Consider the following 25,932-nt stretch of genomic DNA (forward strand, 5'->3'; position numbering starts at 1 on the left):
ATTTTCGCAGAATCTCATACGAATCGACTTGTGTTGTTTCTTCAAGATCATGGTTGGAGGATCAATTTTCCATTCAGTTCATTGTTTCCTCAGACAAGGGAAACCTTTTTAGGTTTCCAGATAAATTCAGTGTCTATGACTCTGTCCTTGTCAGATAAGAGAAATTTAACATTGATATCAGCTTGTCAAAACCTTCAGTCACAATCATTCCCTTTGGTAGCCTTATGCATGGAAATTTTAGGTCTTAGGACTGCCGCATCGGATGCGATCTCCTTTGCTCGTTTTCACATGCGACCTCTTCAGCTCTGTATGCTGAACCAGTGGTGCAGGGATTACACAAAGATATCTCAATTAATATCTTTAAACCGATTATACGACACTCTCTGACATGGTGGACAGTTCACCATCGTTTAGTTCAGGGGGCTTCTTTGTTCTTCCGACCTGGACTATAATCTCAACAGATGCAAGTCTTACAGGTTGGGGAGCTGTGTGGGGGTCTCTGACGGCACAAGGGGTTTGGGAATCTCAGGAGGTGAGATTACCGATCAATATTTTGAACTCCGTGCAATTTTCAGAGCTCTTCAGTCTTGGCCTCTTCTGAAGAGAGAGTTGTTCATTTGTTTTAAGATAGACAATGTCACAGCTGTGGCATACATCAATCATCAAGGAGGGACCCACAGTCCTCTGGCTATGAAAGAAGTATCTCGAATTTTGGTTTGGGCGGAATCCAGCTCCTGTCTAATCTCTGCGGTTCATATCCCAGGTATAGACAATTGGGAAGCGGATTATCTCAGTCGCCAAACGTTGCATCCGGGCGAATGGTCTCTTCACCCAGAGGTATTTCTTCAGATTGTTCAAATGTGGGAACTCCCAGAAATAGATCTGATGGCTTCTCATCTAAACAAGAAACTTCCCTGGTATCTGTCCAGATCCCGGGATCCTCGGGCGGAAGCAGTGGATACATTATCACTTCCTTGGAAGTATCGTCCTGCCTATATCTTTCTGCCTCTAGTTCTTCTTCCAAGAGTATTCTCCAAGTTTCTAAAGGAATGCTCGTTTGTCCTGCTGGTAGCTCCAGCATGGCCTCACAGGTTTTGGTATGCGGATCTTGTCCGGATGGCCTCTTGCCAGCTGTGGACTCTTCCGTTAAGACCAGACTTTCTGTCGCAAGGTCCTTTTTTCCATCAGGATCTCAAATCCTTAAATTTTAAGGTATGGAGTTTGAACGCTTGATTCTTGGTCAAAGAAGGTTTCTCTGACTCTGTGATTATTACTTTGTGACAGGCTCGTAAATCTGTATCTAGAGAGATATATTATAGAGTCTGGAAGACTTATATTTCTTAGTGTCTTTCTCATCATTTTTTCTTGGCATTCTTTTTGAATACCGAGAATTTTTCAGTTTCTTCAGGATGGTTTAGATAAAGGTTTGTCCGCAAGTTCCTTGAAAGGATAAATCTCTGCTCTTTCTGTTCTTTTTTCACAGAAGGATTGCTAATCTTCCTGATATTTCATTGTTTTGTACAAGCTTTGGTTCGTATAAAACCTGTCATTAAGTCAATTTCTCCTCCTTGGAGTTTGAATTTGATTCTGGGGGCTTTTCAAGCTCCTCCTTTTGAACCCATGCATTCTTTGATCGTTATATTACTTTCTTGGAAAGTTTTGTTTCTTTTGGCCATCTCTTCTGCCAGAAGAGTCTCTGAATTGTCTGCTCTTTCTTGTGAGTCTCCTTTTCTGATTTTTCATCAGGATGAGGCGGTGCTGCGAACTACTTTTGAATTTTTTACCTAAGGTTGTGAATTCTAACAACCTTAGTAGAGAAATTGTGGTTCCTTCATTATGTCCTAATCCTATGAATTCTAAGGAGAAATCATTGCATTCTTTGGATGCTGTTAGAGCTTTGTATTATGTTTAAGCTACTAAGTCTTTCCGAAAGACTTCTAGTCTATTTGTCATCTTTTCCGGTTCTAGAAAAGGCCAGAAAGCTTCTGCCATTTCTTTGGCATCTTGGTTGAAATCTTTATTTCATCATGCCTATGTCGAGTCGGGTAAAATTCCGCCTCGAAGGATTACAGTTCATTCTACTAGGTACGTTTCTACTTCCTGGGCGTTTAGGAATGAAGCTTCGATTGATCAGATTTGCAAAGCAGCAACTTGGTCCTCTTTGCATACTTTTTCTAAATTCTACCATTTTGATGTGTTTTCTTCTTCTGAAGCAGTTTTTGGTAGAAAAGTACTTCAGGCAGTGGTTTCAGTTTGAATCTTCTGCTTATGTTTTTCATTAAACTTTATTTTGGGTGTGGATTATTTTCAGCAGGAATTGGCTGTCTTTATTTTATCCCTCCCTCTCTAGTGACTCTTGTGTGGAAAGATCCACATCTTGGGTAGTCATTATCCCATACGTCACTAGCTCATGGACTCTTGCTAATTACATGAAAGAAAACATAATTTATGTAAGAACTTACCTGATAAATTCATTTCTTTCATATTAGCAAGAGTCCATGAGGCCCGCCCTTTTTTGTGGTGGTTATGATTTTTTTGTATAAAGCACAATTATTCCAATTCCTTATTTTATATGCTTTCGCACTTTTTTCTTATCACCCCACTTCTTGGCTATTCGTTAAACTGAATTGTGGGTGTGGTGAGGGGTGTATTTATAGGCATTTTAAGGTTTGGGAAACTTTGCCCCTCCTGGTAGGAATGTATATCCCATACGTCACTAGCTCATGGACTCTTGCTAATATGAAAGAAATGAATTTATCAGGTAAGTTCTTAAATAAATTATGTTTTTAAGAGAGGTAGTTCTCTACTATAAAATAAACTTTTATAGGGGTTTCTAGACATACCATGTTTTTTTTGTTTATTGTGCATATAATGTAATTACCTCCAAGCTAATCCCCATATGTTTTTTTTAAAAGATCTGTTGTGTGGTACTGCTCCAATACCAGCATTTGAAAAAGCAGATGGTTCTCTTTCAAATAAGTGGTCTTGGAGGTTTGTAGCTGCTTAGGGAACTGAGATTGAGGAGTTTGAAAATCTTCCCCCATCCAGTTCTCTTGCAGTTGCCAGTATGTATCCTTGTTCAGCCCCCTTTGTGACACCATGTGCATATGTGGTGACTTCACCTGCACTCCCATGAACCTGGGAGTGCGGCCAATTAGGTTACCAATGATTCCCAGCCTGTGAGAGGGATTGCAGAAAACAGTGTTTGGTCGGCAATACCCTACATCACGAGAATCACTCGTCATGCACCTATAGGTAGCGATGTGCATAGAAGGGGTTAAAGACTTTTCATTAGCAAGTTTTCAGAAGTTAAATATGAGGTTTGTGTTAGCACTCCGTGCATACTTTTATAATCTTTACCCAGAGATTTGTGATCTCTGCTACATATTATCTAGGTGCAAGTGAAATATTTGTAATATCCTTGGATTCTTTGTTCCTAACTTAAAGGGACACTGAACCCAAATTTTTTCTTTCATGATTCAGATAGAGCATGCAATTTTAAGCCACTTTCTAATTTTATTCCTATTATCAATTTTTCTTCGTTCTCTTGCTATCTTTATTTTAAAAAGAAGACATCTAAGCTTTTTTTTTTTAATTCAGAACTCTGGACAGCACTTTTTTATTGGTGGATGAGTTTATCCACCAATCAGCAAGAACAACCCAGGTTGATCACCAAAAATGGGCCGGCATCTAAACTTACTTTCTTGCATTTCAAATAAAGATACCAAGAGAATGAAGAAAAATTGATAATTGGAGTAAATTAGAAAGTTGCTTAAAATGTCATGCTCTATCTGAATCACGAAAGAAAAAAATTGGGTTTAGTGTCCCTTTAAGTGTGGTGTTTGCTTATTATACCTCAATTAAAATATTAAAAAAAGACATCTATATCTAATATGATTTGCATCACCTCTTAAAGGGTACTCTGTTCCCATTTACTTTTTATACCAGTAATACATCTATTTCAAATTCCTCATTTATATTTATTTTTGCAATTTAAATAGCTGTCGTTACTCATTGAAATCACAGCCCATAATGAAAATATCAGTACCTAAGTAATGGCCTTTGTTGATCGTGAGAGAGACCAGAAAAGCAGGTCCTTTTAAATTGCTTGGTCCCTTGTCCTTTCCCATTTCCCACTACACCTCTTCTCAGTTAACATAAAATATGGAGACATGGCATAAGTCCTAAACCTTCATATCTGAGTGCCACAAATATCAGCTGAATTACCTTAAAGTGATGGTAAATTCTCCCCTTTATAAAAACAGATATTAATTAAACTCCATCTAACATATCGCTAAGTTACCATGAAGATGCACTATAACTTTTAAATATCTATCTATATCATATATATATATATATATATATATATATATCAAAGGATAAACAGCGCTTATAGATTTTCTTAAAAACTATATATTATAGAGTCTCGACAGTATTGGTTGGTAAAAGTAGATAAGAGGAAAAAATATATATGGTCATATGCTTGTATAATAAAGTCTTAGATGAGATATGGAGATCCAGGTGTAGTGTAGGAGTATTAGATACCCTTACCAAAAGTTACCTCAATCCTATGAGGTAAGTTTGCCGCATTGGAGGATGTATCTGATGATTGGATGAGTCCTAGGTATTCTGATCTGTATAGTTTCGCTGCCTCTTGGAGTAGAATGGGATGTGGGTCCCCTTTGTGCTGGTTTTCTTAGAAAACTTCCTGGGCTTGTTGCCTCTTGGAGCTTGGTTCTCTTGTCTTGGTATGAACTTTCTGACTTCCAATGACAGATAAAACCTTGCAGCGCAGTGTCACGAAGTCTTCGTGACACTGCGCTGCGAGGTTTTATCTGTCATTGGAAGTCAGATAAAAACCTCGCAGCTCCAAGAGGCAACAAGCCCAGGAAGTTTTCTAAGAAAACCAGCACAAAGGGGACCCACATCCCATTCTACTCCAAGAGGCAGCGAAACTATACAGATCAGAATACCTAGGACTCATCCAATCATCAGATACATCCTCCAATGCGGCAAACTTACCTCATAGGATTGAGGTAACTTTTGGTAAGGGTATCTAATACTCCTACACTACACCTGGATCTCCATATCTCATCTAAGACTTTATTATACAAGCATATGACCATATATATTTTTTCCTCTTATCTACTTTTACCAACCAATACTGTCGAGACTCTATAATATATACAGTTTTTAAGAAAATCTATAAGCGCTGTTTATCCTTTGATATATATCCTCCTATATTGTATAGACTTTGTCTATTACACAATATTTGTACTCAAATAGCTGCTCTATGAGATTTTCAGACCTCTGACTAGCGCATCTTATTAGAGTAACGCTTGTTTCTACTCACTGACACTGAGTGGTAACATTCTACTTATATCTAGATATATATATATATATATATACACACTCTACGCTCTGCTGCCCACTTCAAAAATACATATTTCTGTGAGCTAACAGCCTGAATTTGAATTGTTCTCTAATCAGTGCTATGGCTACAACAAAAGTGCCATATGGGGAGAGTGCTGATTTGAGAACAATTCAAACCTTTAGCTTTCAGAAAGTTACTTTTGTAGTGGGCAGCAGAGCACAGAGTATTTGAATTTCATATCATATATTAAGAAATAAGTTATAGCGCAACTTCATTAAATGATAGTCGTCCTGGAATATCAGTAACATTCTGGATCTAAGTGTAGAGTTTACCATCACTTTAAGATATTTGGGGACTGTTTGCTTAAGCAGATAATTGTATTACTTTGGAAGCATTATACCCTTGCTCCGATAAGCTTCAGATTATAGATATTTTAAAGAAATGTGAGGTACTCCATTTATAAACATTTGAGGCTTTTTCCCTATTACAGAAGAACACCCTTGTTCTCAGGATAACGGAGGATGCTCTCACATCTGCATAGTGAAAGGGGATGGAACCACTCGCTGCTCATGTCCCGTGCACCTAGTCCTTCTCCAGGATGAGTTGTCTTGCGGAGGTGAGTTGGTTGTTTTTACAGTTAAGCTGTTCGTATAAAATGAGCAAGTATAGACACAAATGAAAAGTACCAGGCTATTTTACGTATTGTCACTGGAATTTCTGCAGTGCATCCTTTACCTCTTTAATCATAAAATAAGTGGATAAAAATGTTTTATATTGAGCTTGGTTTGAGTCTTTTATATTTAAATTAGAAAATTGTTCTTTGGGTTTGTAACCACTGTAAGAAATAGTGTGCTTTGTGTAGAAGCATAATGGGAAATGTTTTAAGATGAAGTGTTAAGCAAAGAAAGGGACAACAAACTGCATGAGTAGTAGTAGTTAAAGGACCAGTAAATAAAGTAGATTTACACAATCAACAAATGCATGATAGACAATGCAATAGCACTTAGTTTGCCCTTCAAATGAGTAGATTTTTTTTTTCTGTCAAATTTCAATGTTATGTATGTTTCCACTCCCCCTGTATAATGTGACCCCTATCAGCCAATCACAAATGCATATACGTATATTTTGTGAATTCTTGCACTTGCTCAGTAGGAGCTAGTGACTCAAAAAGTGTAAGTATAAAACTGCACGTTTTGTTAATAGAAGTAAATTGGAAAGTTGTTTTAAATCTAAATCATGACAGTTTAATTTTGACTTGTGCCACTTTTTAATATGCTTAGTGCATAGTGTTCAGGGTAAAGTTGTCTAACAAGCCTGATAAGAATAGTCTTTCATTCCAGACCTCTGTATTTGCTAATTTAAGATATCTGTAACCAATAGGTTAATTCATTTGTCACTTAGGCTGAGCCTTATTTGCCCATTTTTTTCTCAGAACCACCCACCTGTTCCCCTTCACAATTCACTTGTTTCACTGGAGAAGTAGACTGTATACCTGGGGACTGGCGATGTGATGGGTTTACGGAGTGTGAAGATCAGAGTGATGAACAGAATTGCCCAATGTGCTCAGACACACAGTACCAATGTGCCAGCGGACAGTGCATCGATGCGCCTTTACTTTGTAATGGAGAGGCCAATTGCCAAGACAAGTCTGATGAAAAGAACTGCAACGGTACGGTTTGACATGCAACCTTAAAGGGACAGTGTACTTTAATATTTTCTATTGCCTGTTTGTATTCCCAACCATACTAAACATTTCTGAACTGAAGTTCTGGTTACATAAAAATCATGTAAACATGAAGGTTTAGATAAAATAATGCTCCAAGTCGCTCTGTGACCTAGAGATACTAAAATGTTCATTTTCCATTGTTCTTTAAAAGTCATGTCCTTTGAGTTAACAGTAATAAAGATGATGATTTTGTGAAAAATAATTTGACAGATAACAGAGGTATTTTCTAACTACAAGACCAGTCCCACTGTATTGGGTTTGTTTGTTAGCAGAAAGTTATTTCATGTACATGAATATACCTAAAGGAACAATTTGCCATACATTTTAAACTCTGCTGCTGTTATTACAAGTAATTGGAAACACATTAACCATTTTTACTGTGCACTGTAAATATAAACTTTTAAGACCATAAGTGTAAGTTTTAAAACCTAATTGTTGAAATTTTAGTTCAAGTTAATATTGTGTTTCTCAGTCTGCTGCTGATCTAATACTATTGGTTCTGTGAGTTGATATTCATACATTTTCAAAGTTCTATAAGAAAAGTTGAGTACAGGAACATAATTTTTTTTTTTTCTTATGAATGCATATATGTATATCAGCAGTTCAATGCTACATTGCAATAGGTCAGTATACAAAATGTTTTTAAAGCATTTAAGCTGTCAAAAGCCTTGTGCCATATGTGCTGTGTCCAGTAATCAAACAATGGCTTTGTAGAATTTAGCCGGTCTAGGCTTGTTAGGTGTGGAAAATGCACTTTCAGTTCTCCTGGAACAATTGTTATAGTTTTACATAAAAAGGCAAAATAAAGCATACTGAAATATGCTTACTGCTTCTGGTATAGTATTTACAAATGGAACTTTGCACCTGTCACCCCCATCTCATCTAACAGTCAACTTTTTTTTTTTCCTGGTATAGTTTCTAGGACTGAAAGTTCTACAGGTGAGACACATCTCTTATCAGTTTAGCACCAAATTAGTTCAGTACTGAACATTGACCCCAAAATACATCTGTTTTACAGCTGACAGGTGTGATGCTAATTGCTTTTTGAAGCATAGTTATGTGGAGGTTTTACATTTATTAGTGGATGCTGGCTGATATGAAAAGGGTTTGTGTTATCGGAGTAATTATTTTACAATACTAAGCTTTGTGCATAGTTTAGTGTGTGCCATTCTCTCAAAAGCAATGATTATTCAACCTTTTTTTCTGCCTCCCCTAAATTTAATTTCTTCTGCACATCTGCAAAACCTCTATTTCTCCTGTTAAGTGTGGTCAGTCCACGGGTCATCATTACTTCTGGGATATTAACTCCTCCCCAACAGGAAGTGCAAGAGGATCACCCAGCAGAGCTGCCATATAGCTCCTCCCCTCTACGTCACACCTAGTCATTCTCTTGCACCCAACTAATAGGATGTGTGAGAGGACTGTGGTGATTATACTTAGTTTTATACCTTCAATCAAAAGTTTTTTATTTTAAAACAGCACCGGAGTGTGTTGTTCCTTCTCTGGTAGAATTTGAAGAAGAATCTACCTGAGTTTTTTGTATGATTTTAGCCGGAGTAGTTAAGATCATATTGCTGTTCTCGGCCATCTGAGGAGTGAGGTAAACTTCAGATCAGGGGACAGCGGGCAGGTTAACCTGCAAAGAGGTATGTAGCAGCATATTATTTTCTGAGAATGAAATTGACTGAGAAAATTCTGCCATACCGATATAATGTAAGCTCAGCCTTAAATGCAGTAGTAGCAACTGGTATCAGGCTGTCATGTATGTATATTTACACTTCAGTATTCTGGGGAATGACACTTCACTGGGATAATACTGTATGCATAAGACTTTAGCCTAACTTGCAGTGACTAGCAACAGGCTTTCTAATGACATTTCATTTATTTGATGTTAAACGTTTTTGCTGGCATGTTAAATCGTTTAATTATCTGAGGTACTGGGTGAAAAATTATTTTGGGCACTGTTTTTTCCACTTGGCAGTCGTTTTATTTAATTTAAGACAGTTTACTGATCTCCCTCACTGTTGTGTGTGAGGAGGAGGGGCCTATTTTGGCGCTTTTGCTACGCATCAGAAAATTCAGTCACAAGTCTGTTTTCTTCCCTGCATGATCCGGTTCGTCTCTACAGAGCTCAGGGGTCTTCAAAAGTTACTTTGAGGGAGGTAATCACTCACAGCAGAGCTGTGAGATTGTGATTGACTGTGATAAAAAAGTTTATATTCTGTACATTTTTTCTGCTATTCAGGGTTAGTTATCCATTGCTAATGGGGGCAATCCTTTGCTAAAATTGTGTTTTTTACCGGAAAGAATTTGATGTTATAGTTTCTCCGGTTTATTATTACTCAACTGTCATAACTTTTTTCTGTGCTTCTTAAAGGCACAGTACGTTTTTCATATTATTTGTAAATTGCTTTGAAAAGTATTTCCAAGTTGCTAGATAAATTGCTAGTGTGTTAAACATGTTTGACTCAGAGGAATATCTCTGTGCTATATGTGCTAAAGCCAAAGTGGAGCCCAATAGAAATTTATGTACTAATTGCATTGATGCTACTTTAAATAAAAGTCAATCTGTACAAATTGAACATCTTTCACCAAACAACGAGGGGAGAGTTATGCCGACTAACTCGCCTCACGTGTCAGTACCTGCATCTCCCGCTCGGGAGGTGCGTGATATTGTAGCGCCGAGTACATCAGGGCGGCCATTACAAATCACATTACAGGATATGGCTAATGTTATGACTGAAGTTTTGTCTAAATTACCAGAACTTAGAGGTAAGCGAGATCACTCTGGGGTGAGAACAGAGTGCGCTGATAATATTAGGGCCATGTCAGATACTGCGTCACAATTTGCAGAACATGAGGACGGAGAGCTTCATTCTGCGGGTGACGGATCTGATCCAAATAAACTGGATTCAGACATTTCAAATTTTAAGTTTAAGCTGGACAACCTCCGTGTATTACTAGGGGAGGTGTTAGCGGCTCTGAATGATTGTAACACAGTTGCAATACCAGAGAAAATGTGTAGGTTGGATAAATATTTTGCGGTACCGTCGAGTACTGACGTTTTTCCAATACCTAAGAGACTTACTGAAATTGTTACTAAGGAGTGGGATAGACCCGGTGTGCCTTTCTCACCCCCTCCTATATTCAGAAAGATGTTTCCAATAGACACCACCACACGGGACTTATGGCAAACGGTCCCTAAGGGGGAGGGAGCAGTTTCTACTTTAGCTAAGCGTACCACTATCCCGGTGGAGGATAGCTGCGCCTTTTCAGATCCAATGGATAAAAAGTTAGAGGGTTACCTTAAGAAAATGTTTGTTCAACAAGGTTTTATATTGCAACCCCTTGCATGCATTGCGCCTGTCACGGCTGCAGCAGCATTTTGGTTTGAGTCTCTGGAAGAGACCCTTGAATCAGCTCCATTAGATGAGATTACACACAAGCTTAAAACCCTTAAGCTAGCTAATTCATTTATTTCTGATGCCGTAGTACATTTAACTAAGCTTACGGCTAAGAATTCCAGATTCGCCATTCAGGCGCGCAGAGCGCTGTGGCTAAAATCCTGGTCAGCTGATGTTACTTATAAATCTAAATTACTTAACATACCTTTCAAAGGGCAGACCTTATTCGGGCCCGGTTTGAAAGAAATTATCGCTGACATTACAGGAGGTAAAGGCCATGCCCTGCCTCAAGACAGAGCCAAACCTAGGGCTAGACAGTCTAATTTTCGTGCCTTTCGTAACTTCAAGGCAGGAGCAGCATCAACTTCCTCTGCACCAAAACAGGAAGGAGCTGTTGCTCGCTACAGACAAGGCTGGAAACCTAACCAGTCCTGGAACAAGGGCAAGCAGGCCAGAAAACCTGCTGCTGCCCCTAAGACAGCATGAAGTGAGGGCCCCCGATCCGGGAACGGATCTAGTGGGGGGCAGACTTTCTCTCTTCGCCCAGGCTTGGGCAAGAGATGTCCAGGATCCCTGGGCGTTAGAGATCATATCTCAGGGATATCTTCTGGACTTCAAAGCCTCTCCCCCAAAAGGGAGATTTCATCTTTCAAGGTTGTCAACAAACCAGATAAAGAAAGAGGCGTTTCTACGCTGTGTACAAGATCTTTTACTAATGGGAGTGATCCATCCGGTTCCGCGGTCGGAACACGGACAAGGGTTTTACTCAAATCTGTTTGTGGTTCCCAAGAAGGAAGGAACCTTCAGACCAATCTTGGATTTAAAGATCCTAAACAAATTCCTAAGAGTTCCATCGTTCAAAATGGAAACTATTCGGACAATCTTACCCATGATCCAAAAGGGTCAGTACATGACCACAGTGGATTTAAAGGATGCCTACCTTCATATACCGATTCACAAAGATCATTACCGGTATCTAAGGTTTGCCTTCCTAGACAGGCATTACCAGTTTGTAGCTCTTCCATTCGGGTTGGCTACGGCTCCAAGAATCTTCACAAAGGTTCTGGGCTCTCTTCTGGCGGTACTAAGACCGCGAGGAATTTCGGTGGCTCCGTACCTAGACGACATTCTGATACAAGCGTCAAGCTTTCAAACTGCCAGGTCTCATACAGAGTTAGTACTGGCATTTCTAAGGTCGCATGGGTGGAAGGTGAACGAAGAGAAGAGTTCTCTCTTACCACTCACAAGGGTTCCCTTCTTGGGGACTCTTATAGATTCTGTAGAAATGAAGATCTACCTGACAGAAGACAGGTTAACAAAGCTTCAAAATGCTTGCCGTGTCCTTCATTCCATTCAACACCCGTCAGTGGCTCAATGCATGGAGGTAATCGGCTTAATGGTAGCGGCAATGGACATAGTACCCTTTGCACGCCTACATCTCAGACCGCTGCAATTGTGCATGCTAAGTCAGTGGAATGGGGATTACTCAGATTTGTCCCCTACTCTGAATCTGGATCAAGGGACCAGAAAATCTCTTCTATGGTGGCTTTCTCGGCCACATCTGTCCAGGGGGATGCCATTCAGCAGACCAGATTGGACAATTGTAACAACAGACGCCAGCCTACTAGGTTGGGGCGCTGTCTGGAATTCCCTGAAGGCTCAGGGTTCATGGACTCAGGAGGAGAGTCTCCTTCCAATAAACATTCTGGAATTGAGAGCAGTTCTCAATGCCCTTCTGGCTTGGCCTCAGTTAACAACTCGGGGGTTCATCAGGTTTCAGTCGGACAACATCACGACTGTAGCTTACATCAACCATCAAGGAGGGACAAGAAGCTCCCTAGCGATGATGGAAGTATCAAAGATAATTCGCTGGGCAGAGTCTCACTCTTGCCACCTGTCAGCGATCCACATTCCTGGAGTGGAGAACTGGGAGGCGGATTTCCTAAGTCGTCAGACTTTTCATCCGGGGGAGTGGGAACTTCATCCGGAGATCTTTGCCCAAATACTTCGACTTTGGGGCAAACCAGAGATAGATCTCATGGCGTCTCGCCAGAACGCCAAGCTTCCTTGTTACGGGTCCAGGTCCAGGGACCCGGGAGCAGTCCTGGTAGATGCTTTGACAGCACCTTGGACCTTCGGGATGGCCTATGTGTTTCCACCCTTCCCGATGCTTCCTCGATTGATTGCCAGGATCAAACAGGAGAGAGCATCGGTGATTCTGATAGCGCCTGCGTGGCCACGCAGGACCTGGTATGCATATCTAGTGGACATGTCATCCTGTCCACCCTGGTCTCTGCCTCTGAGACAGGACCTTCTGATCCAGGGTCCCTTCAAACATCAAAATCTAATTTCTCTGAAGCTGACTGCTTGGAAATTGAACGCTTGATTTTATCAAAACGTGGTTTTTCTGAGTCAGTAATTGATACCTTAATACAGGCTAGGAAGCCTGTTACCAGAAAGATTTACCATAAAATATGGCGTAAATACTTATATTGGTGCGAGTCCAAAAGTTACTCATGGAGTAAGGTTAGGATTCCTAGGATATTGTCTTTTCTACAAGAAGGTTTAGAAAAGGGTTTATCCGCTAGTTCCTTAAAGGGACAGATTTCAGCTCTGTCCATTCTTTTACACAAACGTCTGTCAGAGGTTCCGGACGTTCAAGCTTTTTGTCAGGCTTTGGCCAGGATTAAGCCTGTGTTTAAAACTGTTGCTCCACCATGGAGTTTGAACTTAGTTCTTAATGTTTTACAGGGTGTCCCGTTTGAACCCCTTCATTCCATTGATATCAAACTGTTATCTTGGAAAGTTCTGTTTTTAATGGCTATTTCCTCGGCTCGAAGAGTCTCTGAGTTATCTGCCTTACATTGTGATTCTCCTTATCTGATTTTTCATTCAGACAAGGTAGTTCTGCGTACTAAACCTGGGTTCTTACCTAAGGTGGTCACTAACAGGAATATCAATCAAGAGATTGTTGTTCCATCTTTGTGTCCTAATCCTTCTTCCAAGAAGGAACGTCTTCTACACAATCTAGATGTAGTCCGTGCCCTGAAATTTTATCTACAGGCAACTAAGGATTTTCGACAAACGTCTTCCCTGTTTGTCGTTTATTCTGGTCAGAGGAGAGGTCAAAAAGCTTCTGCTACCTCTCTCTCTTTTTGGCTTCGTAGCATAATACGTTTAGCCTATGAGACTGCTGGACAGCAGCCTCCTGAAAGAATTACAGCTCATTCTACTAGAGCTGTGGCTTCCACTTGGGCCTTTAAGAATGAGGCTTCTGTTGAACAGATTTGCAAGGCTGCAACTTGGTCTTCTCTTCATACTTTTTCCAAATTTTACAAATTTGACACTTTTGCTTCTTCGGAGGCTGTTTTTGGGAGAAAGGTTCTTCAGGCAGTGGTTCCTTCCGTATAAAGAGCCTGCCTGTCCCTCCCGTCATCCGTGTACTTTAGCTTTGGTATTGGTATCCCAGAAGTAATGATGACCCGTGGACTGACCACACTTAACAGGAGAAAACAAAATTTATGTTTACCTGATAAATTCCTTTCTCCTGTAGTGTGGTCAGTCCACGGCCCGCCCTGTTTTTATGGCAAGTCTAAATTTTTAAATTATACTCCAGTCACCACTGCACCCTTTGGCTTCTCCTTTCTCGTTGGTTCTCGGTCGAATGACTGGGTGTGACGTAGAGGGGAGGAGCTATATGGCAGCTCTGCTGGGTGATCCTCTTGCACTTCCTGTTGGGGAGGAGTTAATATCCCAGAAGTAATGATGACCCGTGGACTGACCACACTACAGGAGAAAGGAATTTATCAGGTAAACATAAATTTTGTTTTTTTTAGTTTGTAAGACCCCCCCCCCCCCCCCCCCAAGGGTTCTAATAATAAAATATGTACAAATATTAAAATGCTGAATTATGGAGGATTTATAACTAATTTCTCATGAAAATGTGTGTAGTTAGGTTCAAATTTTCTAGTAGTCCTCTGGACTTCTTTCCCCACTATATAATATGTGCCCTATTCTGCCTGCTTTGCTTCAGTTTCTACCGTATTGTGGCATTACTCTACACAATGTAGCAGCGGTCCAGAATTGTGGGGTTGCTTTTCCAGGCCAACCACTCAGTTCAGTATGTTTTTATTTTGCAAGATCCTGGTCTCAGTCAGTTCTTCCAGTGACTATCTGAGCTTGTTTTGTCAGTCCAACCAACATTAGTACCCCTGTGTTAAATCCCATGTGCAGTGTTCCTCTTACGGTGCTCTGCTGTTAATTGGTGATCCAAATCTGTATTTTGAAATATCTTTTAGACGAGCCAAAGAAAGAAGTTGACCACAATTTTTCACCTTAAAGGGACAGTCAAGTCCAAAAAAACCTTTCATGTTTCAAATAGGGCATGTCATTTTAAACAACTTTCCAATTTACTTAAATCACCAATGATCAGGGGGCTGTCAGAAGATGCTTAGATACATGTTAATCACAGAGGTAAAAAGTATATTAATATTACTGTGTTGGTTATGCAAAACTGGGGAATGGGTAATAAAGGGATTATCTTTTTAAACAACAAAAATGCTGGTGTTGACTGTCCCTTTAAGTTTGCGCGCACACACACATTACTGGCCTGTTCATAGCATTTCCCCTACAAACATATTTACATAATTCAGACTTCAGCTTTGTTTATGAAGATATTAAAACAGCAGATACCACTGCACAAGGACATTGGAAGAGCTGTATCTCTTATGTTCAGTCTTGTCTTGCTTATTTAAAATGTGTATTTTTTAATAATACATATCATTAGACTAATGTAATGTGTAATATCTTTTATTTTGTCTAGTAAGTAATAAACAGTGCACTTTGTATGTACATTGTAAACTATGCATCAGTTCTGCATTTGGAAAGTGTTTAATCCAGATACGTTAATAATTTGGTGTGTTCCTGTATTGATGGTCATATATTCTTTCTCCTCAGTGCTCTGTTCTCCGGACCAGTTTCATTGTGGCAGTGGACAGTGCATTGGGAAACACAGACGCTGTGACCAAAATCTAGACTGCAGTGATCGTTCTGATGAGCTGGGCTGCCGTAAGTAGTATTCAGTGCTTTTCATTCAAGAGCATGTGAGCTTTTTACTTTTTGCACTTTTTACATTTTGTAGATTGATTTGCTATGAGAATTATTTAGTTTGCTATTTTGAAGCAAGCTATTGCTCATCCTTCAATCATGTCTTTATTCTTATAGTGATGGCGAAGGCTAAAACCGTTTTTCTAGAGATTTTAGATACACTGAAGTAACATATAAATACATGTATGCACATGTGCACCTGGTGTGCATGATCAGATCCACGTGTGCATTTCATGTTTGTTATCCACCATGTCTGATAATAAGTGAAGTTTATTGGCCTTCTCAAATTCAGATATTCTCATAAGAAGGTTAAACAATGTTTCATCTGTTTGATACAAGAACTTCAGAATTATTTCTGTATCTCTCTCTTGCATAATGCCTGGGACCCGGGATCTTTTATGTCTACATATAAAGACATTGGCTTTCACTGAGTCTGTAATGAGAGAGCAAGACCATGTAGGCTTTAAAAATATTTCTTTCATGTAATTAACAAGAGTCCATGAGCTAGTGACGTATGGGATATACATTCCTACCAGGAGGGGCAAAGTTTCCCAAACCTTAAAATGCCTATAAATACACCCCTCACCACACCCACAAATCAGTTTTACAAACTTTGCCTCCAAGGGAGGTGGTGAAGTAAGTTTGTGCTAGATTCTACGTTGATATGCGCTCCGCAGCAAGTTGGAGCCCGGTTTTCCTCTCAGCGTGCAGTGAATGTCAGAGGGATGTGAGGAGAGTATTGCCTATTGAATGCAGTGATCTCCTTCTACGGGGTCTATTTCATAAGGTTCTCTGTTATCGGTCGTAGAGATTCATCTCTTACCTCCCTTTTCAGATCGACGATATACTCTTATATTTACCATTTCCTCTACTGATTCTCGTTTCAGTACTGGTTTGGCTTTCTACAAACATGTAGATGAGTGTCCTGGGGTAAGTAAGTCTTATTTTCTGTGACACTCTAAGCTATGGTTGGGCACTTTATTTATAAAGTTCTAAATATATGTATTCAAACATTTATTTGCCTTGACTCAGAATGTTCAACTTTCCTTATTTCCAGACAGTCAGTTTCATATTTGGGATTATGCTTTAATTATCATATTTTTTCTTACCTCAAAAATTTGACTTTTTCCCTGTGGGCTGTTAGGCTCGCGGGGGCTGAAAATGCTTCATTTTATTGCGTCATTTTTGGCGCGGACTTTTTTTGGCGCAAAAATTCATTTCCGTTTCCGGCGTCATACGTGTCGCCGGAAGTTGCGTCATTTTTTGACGTTATTTTGCGCCAAAAATGTCGGCGTTCCGGATGTTGCGTCATTTTTGGCGCAAAAAGCATTTAGGCGCCAAATAATGTGGGCGTCTTTTTTGGCGCCAAAAAATATGGGCGTCGCTTTTGTCTCCACATTATTTCAGTCTCATTTTTCATTTGCTTCTGGTTGCTAGAAGCTTGATGTTTGGCATTTTTTTCCCATTCCTGAAACTGTCTTATAAGGAATTTGATCTATTTTGCTTTATATGTTGTTTTTTCTCTTACATATTGCAAGATGTCTCACGTTGCATCTGAGCCAGAAGATACTACAGGAAAACCTCTGCCTGCTGGATCTACCAAAGCTAAGTGTATCTGCTGTAAACTTTTGGTAGCTATTCCTCCAGCTGTTGTTTGTATTAAATGTCATGACAAACTTGTTAATGCAGATAATATTTCCTTTAGTGATGTACCATTGCCTGTTGCAGTTCCCTCAACATCTAAGGTGCAGAATGTTCCTGATAACATAAGAGATTTTGTTTCTGAATCCATAAAGAAGGCTTTGTCTGTTATTTCTCCTTCTAGTAAACGTAAAAAGTCTTTTAAATCTTCTCTTTCTACAGATGAATTTTTAAATGAACACCATCATTCTGATTCTTTGGACTCTTCTGGTTCAGAGGATTCTGTCTCAGAGATTGATGCTGATAAATCTTCATATTTATTTAAGATGGAATTTATTCGCTCTTTACTTAAAGAAGTACTAATTGCTTTAGAAATAGAGGATTCTAGTCCTCTTGATACTAATTCTATACGTTTAGATAAGGTTTTTAAAGCTCCTGCGGTTATTCCAGAAGTCTTTCCTGTTCCTAATGCTATTTCTGCAGTAATTGCTAAGGAATGGGATAGATTGGGTAATTCATTTACTCCTTCTAAACGTTTTAAGCAATTATATCCTGTTCCGCCTGACAGGTTAGAATTTTGGGACAAAATCCCTAAGTTGATGGGGCTATTTCTACCCTTGCTAAACGTACTACCATTCCTACATCAGATGGTACCTCGTTTAAGGATCCTTTAGATAGAAAAATTGAATCTTTTCTAAGAAAAGCTTATCTATGTTCAGGTAATCTTCTTAGACCTGCTATATCATTGGCTGATGTTGCTGCAGCTTCAACTTTTTGGTTGGAAACTCTAGCGCAACAAGTAACAAATCGTGATTCTCATGATATTATTATTCTTCTCCAGCATGCTAATAATTTCATCTGTGATGCCATTTTTGATATTATTAGAGTTGATGTTAGATTTATGTCTCTGGCTATCTTAGCCAGAAGAGCTTTATGGCTTAAGACTTGGAATGCTGATATGGCTTCTAAATCAACTCTACTTTCCATTTCTTTCCAGGGAAACAAATTATTTGGTTCTCAGTTGGATTCTATTATTTCAACTGTTACTGGTGGGAAAGGAACTTTTTTACCACAGGATAAAAAGTCTAAAGGTAAAAACAGGGCTAACAATCGTTTTCGATCCTTTCGTTTCAACAAAGAACAAAAGCCTGATCCTTCGTCCTCAGGAGCAGTTTCAGTTTGGAAACCATCTCCAGTCTGGAATAAATCCAAGCCTGCTAGAAAGGCAAAGCCTGCTTCTAAGTTCACATGAAGGTACGGCCCTCATTCCAGTTCCGCTGGTAGGGGGCAGGTTACGTTTTTTCAAAGAAATTTGGATCAATTCTGTTCACAATCTTTGGATTCAGAACATTGTTTCAGAAGGGTACAGAATTGGTTTCAAGATGAGACCTCCTGCAAAGAGATTTTTTCTTTCCCATGTCCCAGTAAATCCAGTGAAAGCTCAAGCATTTCTGAATTGTGTTTCAGATCTAGAGTTGGCTGGAGTAATTATGCCAGTTCCAGTTCCGGAACAGGGGATGGGGTTTTATTCAAATCTCTTCATTGTACCAAAGAAGGAGAATTCCTTCAGACCAGTTCTGGATCTAAAATTATTGAATCGCTATGTAAGGATACCAACGTTCAAGATGGTAACTGTAAGGACTATATTGCCTTTTGTTCAGCAAGGGAATTATATGTCCACAATAGATTTACAGGATGCATATCTGCATATTCCGATTCATCCAGATCATTATCAGTTCCTGAGATTCTCTTTTCTAGACAAGCATTACCAATTTGTGGCTCTACCGTTTGGCCTTGCTACAGCTCCAAGAATTTTCACAAAGATTCTCGGTGCCCTTCTGTCTGTAATCAGAGAACAGGGTATTGTGGTATTTCCTTATTTGGACGATATCTTGGTACTTGCTCCGTCTTTATATTTAGCAGAGTCTCATACGAATCGACTTGTGTTGTTTCTTCAAGATCATGGTTGGAGGATCAATTTACTAAAAAGTTCTTTGATTCCTCAAACAAGGGTAACCTTTCTGGGTTTCCAGATAGATTCAGTGTCCATGACTCTGTCTTTAACAGACAAGAGACGTCTAAAATTGATTACAGCTTGTCGAAACCTTCAGTCACAATCATTCCCTTCGGTAGCCTTATGCATGGAAATTCTAGGTCTTATGACTGCTGCATCGGACGCGATCCCCTTTGCTCGTTTTCACATGCGACCTCTTCAGCTCTGTATGCTGAACCAATGGTGCAGGGATTACACGAAGATATCTCAATTAATATCTTTAAAACCGATTGTTCGACACTCTCTAACGTGGTGGACAGATCACCATCGTTTAATTCAGGGGGCTTCTTTTGTTCTTCCGACCTGGACTGTAATTTCAACAGATGCAAGTCTCACAGGTTGGGGAGCTGTGTGGGGATCTCTGACGGCACAAGGAGTTTGGGAATCTCAGGAGGTGAGATTACCGATCAATATTTTGGAACTCCGTGCAATTTTCAGAGCTCTTCAGTTTTGGCCTCTTCTGAAGAGAGAATCGTTCATTTGTTTTCAGACAGACAATGTCACAACTGTGGCATACATCAATCATCAAGGAGGGACTCACAGTCCTCTGGCTATGAAAGAAGTATCTCGAATTTTGGTTTGGGCGGAATCCAGCTCCTGTCTAATCTCTGCGGTTCATATCCCAGGTGTAGACAATTGGGAAGCGGATTATCTCAGTCGCCAAACGTTGCATCCGGGCGAATGGTCTCTTCACCCAGAGGTATTTCTTCAGATTGTTCAATTGTGGGGGCTCCCAGAGATAGATCTGATGGCCTCTCATCTAAACAAGAAACTTCCCAGGTATCTGTCCAGATCCCGGGATCCTCAGGCGGAGGCAGTGGATGCATTATCACTTCCTTGGAAGTATCATCCTGCCTATATCTTTCCGCCTCTAGTTCTTCTTCCAAGAGTAATCTCCAAGATTCTGAGGGAATGCTCGTTTGTTCTGCTAATAGCTCCGGCATGGCCTCACAGGTTTTGGTATGCGGATCTTGTCCGGATGGCATCTTGCCAGCCATGGACTCTTCCGTTAAGACCAGACCTTCTGTCACAAGGTCCTTTTTTCCATCCGGATCTGAAATCCTTAAATTTAAAGGTATGGAGATTGAACGCTTGATTCTTGGTCATAGAGGTTTCTCTGACTCCGTGATTAATACTATGTTACAGGCTCGTAAATCTGTATCTCGAGAGATATATTATAGAGTCTGGAAGACTTATATTTCTTGGTGTCTTTCTCATCATTTTTCTTGGCATTCTTTTAGAATACCGAGAATTTTACAATTTCTTCAGGATGGTTTGGATAAGGGTTTGTCCGCAAGTTCTTTGAAAGGACAAATCTCTGCTCTTTCTGTTCTTTTTCACAGAAAGATTGCTATTCTTCCTGATATTCATTGTTTTGTACAAGCTTTGGTTCGTATAAAACCTGTCATTAAGTCAATTTCTCCTCCTTGGAGTTTGAATTTGGTTCTGGGAGCTCTTCAAGCTCCTCCGTTTGAACCTATGCATTCATTGGACATTAAATTACTTTCTTGGAAAGTTTTGTTCCTTTTGGCTATCTCTTCTGATAGAAGAGTTTCTGAATTATCTGCTCTTTCATGTGAGTCTCCTTTTCTGATTTTTCATCAGGATAAGGCGGTGTTGCGAACTTCTTTTGAATTTTTACCTAAAGTTGTGAATTCCAACAACATTAGTAGAGAAATTGTGGTTCCTTCATTATGTCCTAATCCTAAGAATTCTAAGGAGAAATCATTGCATTCTTTGGATGTTGTTAGAGCTTTGAAATATTATGTTGAAGCTACGAAATCTTTCCGTAAGACTTCTAGTCTATTTGTTATCTTTTCCGGTTCTAGGAAAGGCCAGAAAGCTTCTGCCATTTCTTTGGCATCTTGGTTGAAATCTTTAATTCATCTTGCCTATGTTGAGTCGCGTAAAACTCCGCCTCAAAGAATTACAGCTCATTCTACTAGGTCAGTATCTACTTCCTGGGCGTTTAGGAATGAAGCTTCGGTTGACCAGATCTGCAAAGCAGCAACTTGGTCTTCTTTGCATACTTTTACTAAATTCTACCATTTTGATGTATTTTCTTCTTCTGAAGCAGTTTTTGGTAGAAAAGTTCTTCAGGCAGCGGTTTCAGTTTGAATCTTCTGCTTATGTTTTTTGTTAAACTTTATTTTGGGTGTGGATTATTTTCAGCAGGAATTGGCTGTCTTTATTTTATCCCTCCCTCTCTAGTGACTCTTGTGTGGAAAGATCCACATCTTGGGTAGTCATTATCCCATACGTCACTAGCTCATGGACTCTTGTTAATTACATGAAAGAAAACATAATTTATGTAAGAACTTACCTGATAAATTCATTTCTTTCATATTAACAAGAGTCCATGAGGCCCACCCTTTTTTGTGGTGGTTATGATTTTTTTGTATAAAGCACAATTATTCCAATTCCTTATTTTATATGCTTCGCACTTTTTCTTATCACCCCACTTCTTGGCTATTCGTTAAACTGATTTGTGGGTGTGGTGAGGGGTGTATTTATAGGCATTTTAAGGTTTGGGAAACTTTGCCCCTCCTGGTAGGAATGTATATCCCATACGTCACTAGCTCATGGACTCTTGTTAATATGAAAGAAATGAATTTATCAGGTAAGTTCTTACATAAATTATGTTATTTCCTTCTTAATATGCGGAGAGTCCACGGCTTAATTTATTACTTGTGGGAATACAGAACCTGGCCACCAGGAGGAGGCAAAGAAACCCCAGCCAAAGGCTTAAATACCTTCCCCACTTCCCTCATATCCCAGTCATTCTTTGCCTTTTGTCAGAGGAGGATGGCAGAGAAGTGTCAGAAGTTATGGAGTAGTTCCTTATGGAGGGTAGTACCCTTCGGAATGGGGCTGGAGTTTTAAGTAGTCTTGTCAGCCTTTTGAGTGAGAGCATTGACAAAAGTTAGGGTCTGGAGATGCAGGAAGAGTCTTTCTGCGAAACCACCCAGACTCGTAATAACAGCTCCTAAGCAATCAGTGTTGATGAGTTTCACTGCCTGCTTCTATCACTCAAGTCCATGTCGGGAGCGATGCTACAAGACTGTCAAACTTGAGAGGCTGTGTGCCTGTTCCAGAGATTCTGGTAAGATCGTTTCATTATTATACACGCATAACGCAAGAAGACAGGGTCACAGTGTGACTCCTTTTATCTGTATGGAATCAAAGGTTAATATCTCCGGAAGGGGATTATTGGACAGGGGGGATTTACACATAATTGCTTTATTATGTTTTGTTCTGCGACATGTGCGAGATGAGGCTCAGGCAGATGTTGGAACATTCAGGTTCCACTTTCGTTTTGGATAGCTGCGCGGTTTGTTAGATTTGGCGCACTTCTTCCAGGAGCAGGGGCAGTCCTGCATGGTGCAACACGTGACCGGGTGTGGTCACACTGATTTCCTCTTTCCTGATCGTGCGGTTTACTAGAGACGAAGCGTATTCTCTGTGGAGCCTGGGTCATAAGAGGGGGTGAGTGCCTCAGTCATTGGGGGTATAAAGGTGCAATTTATCTTTTTCTATAGTCCATTTTAAAAGCACAAGCTATGGAGGACTCAGATATGTTAGAGAATAGTTTGTCATTTAAGGAGCCCATGGATAAGAAGCTAGAAACTCTGTTAAGAAGGATATTTCAGCACACAGGGTATTTGTTTCAACCGGTAGCAGCGGTTGCTGTGGTGGCTGGAGCCGCTACCTACTGGTGCGACTCTTTATTGGAGATGATCGTTCGAGGTTAATGGTCCTCTTGACAAGATCCAGGAAATAATTAAGGCCTTGAGGGTAGCTAATTCTTTTATCTGTGATGCAAATATGCAGATTATTCGCCTGAATGCCAAGACATCAAGTTTTTCTGTTCTAGCACGTAGGGCACTCTGGCTGAACTCTTGGTCTGCAGACATGACTTCAAAGTCTCTAGATTACTTTCTCTTCCATTTAAGAGGAAGATACTTTATGGTCCAGGCCTGGACTCAATCATATCCACTGTCACTGGGGGCAAAGGGGCCTTTCTACTGCAGGATAAGAAGAATAAACCTAAAGGACAGGGTCCTAATTGTCGTCTCTTTCATTTGGATAAATCCCAACGCCAGCAGCCTTCCGCGAAGCCTGAACAGTACAAGGGAACTTGGAAACCGTCTGTCTTGGAATAAATCCAAGCAGAACAAGAAGCCCGCCGAACCAAAATCGGCATTAAGGGGCGGTCCCCAATCCGTTGCTGGATCGTGTTGGGAGCAGACTATCTCTCTTTGTGGAGGCTTGGGGACGTGCAAGATCCTTGGTTTCTGGAGGCCATCGCTCAGGGATACAGGATAGGTTTAAAATCTCATCCACCCAGGGGCAGATTCCTCTTATCAAACCTGTCTTCAAGACCAGAAAAACAAGAAGCTTTTCTATGGTGTGTGAGGGAATCTCTCCTCCCTGGGAGTAATTATGCTGGTACCTCTAGCAGACAGAGGTCTGGGGTACTACTCAAACCTTTTTGTGGTCTCAAAGAAGGAGGGTACGTTTCGCCCGATTCTGGACCTAAAGTGCTTAAACAAGTTCCTGTCGGTCCCATTGTTCAAGATGGAGACGATAAGGTCCATTCTGCCCTTAGTTCAAGAGGGACAGTTCATGACTACGATAGACTTGAAGGATGCTTACCTTCATGTTCCAATACACAAGGATCACTTCAAGTTCTTAAGATTTGCGTTTCTGGACCAGCACTTCCAGGGCCGGATTCGGACGCCGGCAATTTTCCCGGTGGGCTGCAGGATCTGGGGCTGGGGCAAGCCAGCTGTGCAGTCATGCTCATAGTGACACTGGGGGCAACACATTTCCAGCATATTTTGTTAAGTTGGGAACTGTTTTGTATATGGGGAACTAAACTAACACTAAATGGTAACAGTGATAATAATACATTAATAAAATTATTTACTAACTTCCCACGCAGCAATAGTGCAGCCTAAGAATAAGTCTCCGCCCACCTGGTTAGAAGAGACTGTAATCAGAGCCGTCATCCTTGTAGGAAGACTGATTTAGGTAATTGAAGCAGCGTTCAGCCTGAGTAATATGTATGTGTTTTATATCTTTTACATTTGTAACTCTATGGCACTGTCTCCCCCTCCGTCTGCCCTGTGTGCTGTGTAATGATAGAGAGGAAGTGGGGGCTGCGTAAAAGCAGAGCTGTAGTATTATTTTAGCTATGTTAGTGTTGGAATTTGCCTTCCCCCACGCTGTTAAATGTGGATATTTTATTAGTTTGTTTAGCAAAGTAGGGTGGCAGACTGAGGTCAAGGGTCAGGTTGTTTTCCCCGTGCAGGCAGAGACAGACTAGCAGTAAATTACTATGCACAAACTGTGAAGAGCAGAACACCCATGCAGCAATTTGTTGTAATTTATGTAGTAAGTACTACTACAGGCAGCAGAGGGAAGCATTATGTGATGGCTTTTGGATACTGTTTTAGTGTCATATGAAAAGAGACATATAGGGCATCTGCATTAGAATCTAGGCATATTTAAAATGTTATGAAAAGTAATATCTGTTGGAGAGATGTGTTGCTTGATCTGGTTAAATACTACAGCTCTCTTTTTACAGTTTCTGCAAACATGCTGTGAATTGCAGATAGCTACACCCCCAGCATTTCCCTATGTTTTTACTCTTGTAAATATGAATTCATGAATATCAGCAGTGCACTTCTAGCTTTGTTTCTCAGAAGTTGAAGTGTAAGATCAACACTATTTTTTACAATAATTTTATATTTTTAGTACCTTCTGCACCAATACTTTCAGGCATTTTTTTTTGTGGTAAAATGGCTTTTATACCACACTTCAACACCTCCATAGTTATGACAATATTGGTATGTGTATGCTTCACAAATGTATATAGTTATTTGATCTGAAAATATATTACCATAGGACAGGATGGAATACATGACACAGTGTCTTTCTCTATTTTATTACTATTTCCCTCCTTGCTTTTCTCTCTTAGTATCTTTCTATTTCTGAACACCTGTGTGTGTGTGTGTATGTATGTGTGTGTGTATATGTGTATATATATATATATATATAATCATATATATATATATATATATATAATCAATAAAGATCGGACACTCCCATTTGAGAATACTCCACCCCCCAGAGTGGTCCACAGAAGCGGCTCTAGTTTAAAGACACTTCTTATGCAAACTGACCAATGGCACAGAAACAGAACCTGGCTTGCTCCAACCAAGACTGGCTGCTACAAGTGTGGCAGCTGTGTCTCCTGCAATTCCCTAATCACTGGCCAAAAATTTCACCACCCGGGTTCCACGAAAACTTACACAATCAGGCATAGGCTCACATGCACTTCCCAATACGTTGTGTATTTGTTGTCATGCCCATGTGGCCTCTATTATATCGGAAAGACCAGCACCACGTTCAGGGAAAGACTGGCCAACCATAAAAGTGCCTTAAGAGCCGCATTTAAGGATGGCAAAGCGGATCAACCTGTGCCTAGGCATTTTCTGAAACATAAACACCCCATCGCCTCCCTCCGTGCCATGTTGATTGACACAGTGGTACCTTTTGAAGAGAGGTGGTGATCGTAACCAAGAACTGTTGAAGTGTGAATCCAAATGGATTTATCGATTAA

General features: G+C 40.2%; 1 protein-coding gene across 1 annotated transcript in view; it reads left to right on the plus strand.

Moving 5' to 3' along the window:
* Positions 1-25,932, plus strand: part of LRP6 (LDL receptor related protein 6) — a 473,927-nt gene that overhangs the window by 377,476 nt on the left and 70,519 nt on the right. The window contains exons 17-19 of the mRNA XM_053718916.1: positions 5,865-5,990; positions 6,807-7,043; positions 15,461-15,571. Coding sequence (XP_053574891.1) covers positions 5,865-5,990; positions 6,807-7,043; positions 15,461-15,571 — 474 coding nt within the window. The remainder of the gene's footprint in view (positions 1-5,864; positions 5,991-6,806; positions 7,044-15,460; positions 15,572-25,932) is intronic.

This window comes from Bombina bombina, chromosome 6, assembly GCF_027579735.1.
Source record: "Bombina bombina isolate aBomBom1 chromosome 6, aBomBom1.pri, whole genome shotgun sequence".
NCBI classification, from domain to species: domain Eukaryota; kingdom Metazoa; phylum Chordata; class Amphibia; order Anura; family Bombinatoridae; genus Bombina; species Bombina bombina.